Below are 4,828 nucleotides of genomic sequence, written 5' to 3'. Positions count from 1 at the left end.
TAAATTCATTTTAATTTAAAATTTACATCGATAATAAAATGAAAATCTTATTTTGTGCTTTCTCAATAAGCATAATTGTGTGTGTTGTAGGGAGACGGGTGGGGTATATTTTTCTAAGATTATCACTCGTATTAAGCGTAGTAGTTTATAGATAAAACCTTCGTTTAAGTTTGTCTGAGATCCGAATTTGTTCACTTCCCCTGCAACAAATTATTGAAGTTTTTTTTGTTATACTTTTTGTGTGCTGGGTTTAATACATTGTTACTACTATACCACTTAAATCTATAATATTTTCAAACCATTGTTAAGTGCTGAGTTTGGCTTCATCCGTTTCCCCATGTACGTTCCCATGCCATCCACACAAAGACTATTAAGTATACCTAACTCTAATCCCACATATGGACACAGCAAAATAAATAAATAAATTTGTTCTCCCTTCAACACCTTCCAAATCCAGCACTGCAAGAATTCTAGAGACTAGAGAGTAGAGAGTTAAATTTCCTATTTATGTCTTCTTCCTCAAACCCCTCACCCTTTTAGTACTGTCCCTAGAACAAGTCCTTTTAATATGGACACCAATTCTAGTTTCTCACTTCACACATTCACAAAATAACTTTCATCATCATATCCTTAAGAAACTGCTCTCTTTATGGCACCCTTCATGTCCAATGCCAAGCTTCATCCAAGAGTACTACTCATTCTTGTCCTCAACTTATCCTTCATCTTCTTCTTCTGTTTCCTTCTAAAAGCCTCTCTCCACCCTCCCAACACAAACTCCAATGCCCCCCTCACAATCTTCAACCATGCAAGATTGCTCAAAGATATCAGTGTTGAAGGCTGCACTGATCTCCACAAGTACAAAGATTATGGTTCCAAGTGCTTGTATGTTAAAAACCATCTTGACTGCAGGTCAAAAGGGTACATAAACTATCTCCAAATCTACTATTGCAACCTAGGAAAATTCCCAATTTTGGGGGAAACCCTTCTTGCTTTGTGGCTTGTGGTGTTGTTCTATCTTTTGGGAGACACAGCTTCCAACTACTTTTGCAATTCCTTGGAGGGTTTGTCCAACATCTTGAGGCTCTCCCCCACCATTGCTGGGGTGACCCTTCTTTCTCTTGGAAATGGGGCTCCTGATTTCTTTGCTAGTGTTGTGTCCTTCACAGGATCATCCTCCAATGGGGCTGTTGGACTCAACAGCATTCTTGGAGGGTCTTTCTTTGTGTCATGTGCTGTCTTGGGGATCATAAGCATACTTGTTAGTCCAAACCATGTTGAAGTTGATAAGGCCAATTTCATCAGGGATGTACTTTTCTTCCTTTTCTCTATTCTAATCCTCCTTGTCATCATTTACATTGGGAAAATCACTTTGTTGGGCTCAATCTGCTATGTTTCCATCTACTTTATCTATGTCTGTGCTGTCTCTGCCACACATCTGATCTATGGAGAGGACAGAAATGAAAGGCAATACTCAGTGTCTTCTGATGAATCACTGGTAGAGTCTAGCATACCCTTGTTAGGCTGTGTTGATGAAGAGAAACAAAGTTTGGGAGAGATAGTGGTGGTTGAAGATAAGGAGCAAAAGCAAGAGTGTTTTGGTGATAATAATTCATTTTTTGATTGTATTTACTTTTGGAAGATCCTACAAGTGCTGGAATTACCTCTTGGCATGCCAAGAAGGCTTACCATACCATTGGTGAGTGAGGAGAAATGGTCAAAGCCATATGCAGTGATATCTGTGACATTAGCACCAGTTTTATTGGCAATTCTTTTCAACACTCAAAGTGAAAACATTGGTTCAAGGAGCAGTGTTGTCATATACATAGTAGCTACTTTGATTGGGATAATTTTAGGCAACATGGCATGTGTGACAACTGAGAGGTGTAGCCCACCAAGAAAGTCCTTGTTTCCATGGTTGGCAGGGGGTTTTGCCATGAGTGTAACATGGACTTACATAATTGCCGAGGAGCTAGTTTCTCTGTTGGTTTCAATTGGGAGCATCATTGGGGTGAGCCCTTCAATCCTTGGACTAACTGTCCTAGCTTGGGGCAACTCACTTGGGGACTTGATAGCCAATGGTGCCATGGCCTTGAATGGTGGGCCAGATGGGGCTCAAATGGCCATATCTGGCTGCTTTGCTGGGCCTATGTTCAATACCTTGATGGGTTTGGGCTTGCCTCTTGTGCTCTCAGCATGGTCTGAGCAACCAGACCCTTATGTCATTCCCAAGGATCCTTCACTCTATGAGACCCTTCTGTTCTTGATGGGAGGGGTGCTTTGGGCACTTGTGATCTTGCCAAGGAAGAATATGAGGCTTGATAAATCATTAGGAGCAGGACTCTTGAGTGTGTACCTGTGTTTTTTGTTCATAAGGATAGCTATGGCTGTTGGGGTTGTGAGATTCTAGAGATGCAAGTTTCTAAAGGGAACTTCATCATAAGAGGGTCCATTCTCCGTTGTGGTCCATCTTTTGGAACTAGCTCATGTTTAATCATACATGTCACAATCAACACGCCTACTTTGTACATTTTTCCTCTAGTTTTTTTTTTTTATAATAATAATAATACTTTTATTTAGAGTAATGATATGCAGATAGATATACACCTTCGGATATCAAATACTGATACTCGCTATTTTCTTCATCTCTCTTTGTATTATACTTATATATATTTTTCTCTCCTGTCTTCTATAGGTGTTAACTATTGGTATCCGCCATTTTTTTTCTTCTTTTATTTAAAATTAATAAGAAAGAGACATGTCATACTTAAAAGAAGGGAAAATAGTAAATATTTGTTATTATAGTTTGTGCAGCTGTTTATGTGTAGTTATGAATCGTAAAATGGGTTAAATAAATATACAACAAAGGAGGTTACCCCTTTATAGTAAAGGAGAAAAAAGACACTTTGTTGTACCCCTCGTTGCAATAAAAAAGAATAACAAATATGTGCATGTTTGAAAGTTGGAACAGATTTTTAAACGTGTATTAGGGTTCTTTCTCCAATGTTCAAAAGACAAAATATGTGAAAACTATTACTTGTTGCCTCCGGGTGGACGTGATTTTTCACAGCCCAGTGTGTTTCAAATTTCTTTATGATGATTTATGCAGTCATATGAGTATATTTGTATAGGTAGACGTTTTAAAAGTCAGTTATATTTTATTTAATTTATTACTACTAGTTACTGTAAAAATTCAATTAATCAGACAATAAAATGTTATCTAGAGTTTCTCTTACTAATGATTGGTTGCATGTGGGTTAGGACTAGGATCACTTTCAGCCATCTGATTCATATGCCACAATTTTATTTTATTTTTCATTTTTCTTGTCATACTCATACATGTTTGTTTAAGAGCTACTAATTCATAATTAAGTTATGGATACGAGGATTGGGATCATGGAGTATGCATCGGTATGTCTTGTCACAATTTATGTCGTTTAACATGCTAAGAGGAATCCTAAAGAAAATAACATGCTAAGAGGAAATAAATTCAATTTAAAGCAAAAGTAGGTCTACCAAAATTCAGGTCTAAAATAAAAGGTGTACAAAAATTTATAAGAATTAAATATATACATGGCTAGTACTAATTATCTGGGAACAACATTTTAGAAATTATTTCCCTTTTTAAAGCTTCTTTCAAGAAATTTATATATAAAAAAAACTTTAAAATTAGTTGAATTAAACATGCATCAAGACTTGTCCAAATATTTTATCAGCAATTAATTCAGCATCCGTTACTTTAGTAGTAAATATTATTTGAAAAGCCATTACCAAATTAAATAAAATTTAATTCAAAATCATATATGCTAGTCAATCCCTCAATGATAATAGCTCAATCAACAAAAACTCACACTATGAACTTGAAAGTCCTGAGTTATAAATAAGAGCTATGTTGTTATGATCATTATCTTATCTTATCGCTTGAATTAGTTACTATGAAATGTCTTTTACTTTCTTTGGCTAAGCAAGGCAAGCTCATGTTTCTGTCTCGTTTGGAACTTACTGTCATATCTTGTCATCAATTATTAGTCCAAAGACAAACCTCATATTCAACATTACTGGACAACAACATGTATATATCTGAATTTTGGTAAAAGTGTGTAACTAAGATAATATTTTTGTACCATTATTTAATGCAAATCCCTTGCATAAACCGAATCCTCTGCCCTTTAGGTATTTAATCTCACGCTAGTTTTTCTACTGTCATTTGAGTATAACTTAATTACTAAGAGCACGTTTAATGTATGTTCGAATTAGTGTTTATAAAATTGATTTTTGGATGAAATTAAGTTTATAAAATTAATATAGGTTGAAATTGATTTTAAAGTAAAGTTATTTATGCTTGGATGTTTGTATTTAAAATTTGATTGTGAATCTAACATAAAATTTATTTCTAAGTATTTAAACTAAGAAGAAAAAAAATCTTTTTGGTTTAAAAGGTGTATAGCTCAACTAAAAGAATCAAACCCAAAACTTTTGGGTAAAGGCCTGATAACAACTTCAACACACAAAATAAAAAGGTTAAGATGTCATTTTTTTCTTTTTTATATTAGTAGATTCATAAGCAGTACTATGATGATCAAACTTTTTGTAAGATTGTAGGATGGAATTGTTTAAGAATGAAACATGCATGTTTTCTCTTTAAACTTTGAATGGGAAAAAAAGTATTTATTATATTAGGACACGTCACACGTTCAAGTTGGGGCAGTAGTGACAAAATGTAATAGGTTGCCTGAACCAAGTCCAATAATCAATAATCATGACCCAACACGAGTGTCCTACCAAGTGGGAGGATGAATCATATCGATATTTATAAGTTTGTCCACTGTGT

At 35.0% G+C, this 4,828-nt stretch overlaps 1 protein-coding gene across 1 annotated transcript; it reads left to right on the top strand.

The window, feature by feature from the left end:
- Positions 1 to 393: 393 nt before the first annotated feature.
- LOC109802347 (cation/calcium exchanger 1) lies at positions 394 to 2,642 on the top strand. Its single transcript, XM_020363680.3, has one exon. It carries the CDS (start codon positions 650 to 652, stop codon positions 2,405 to 2,407), a length of 1,758 nt encoding a protein of 585 aa, XP_020219269.1. The 5' UTR covers positions 394 to 649; the 3' UTR covers positions 2,408 to 2,642.
- The last annotated feature ends 2,186 nt before the right edge of the window (positions 2,643 to 4,828 follow it).

The sequence above is a fragment of the Cajanus cajan genome, chromosome 4 (genome assembly GCF_000230855.2).
Source record: "Cajanus cajan strain Asha chromosome 4, NIPB_CcT2T_4, whole genome shotgun sequence".
Lineage (NCBI taxonomy): Eukaryota > Viridiplantae > Streptophyta > Magnoliopsida > Fabales > Fabaceae > Cajanus > Cajanus cajan.
This window is presented reverse-complemented; position numbering and strand designations above follow the sequence as displayed.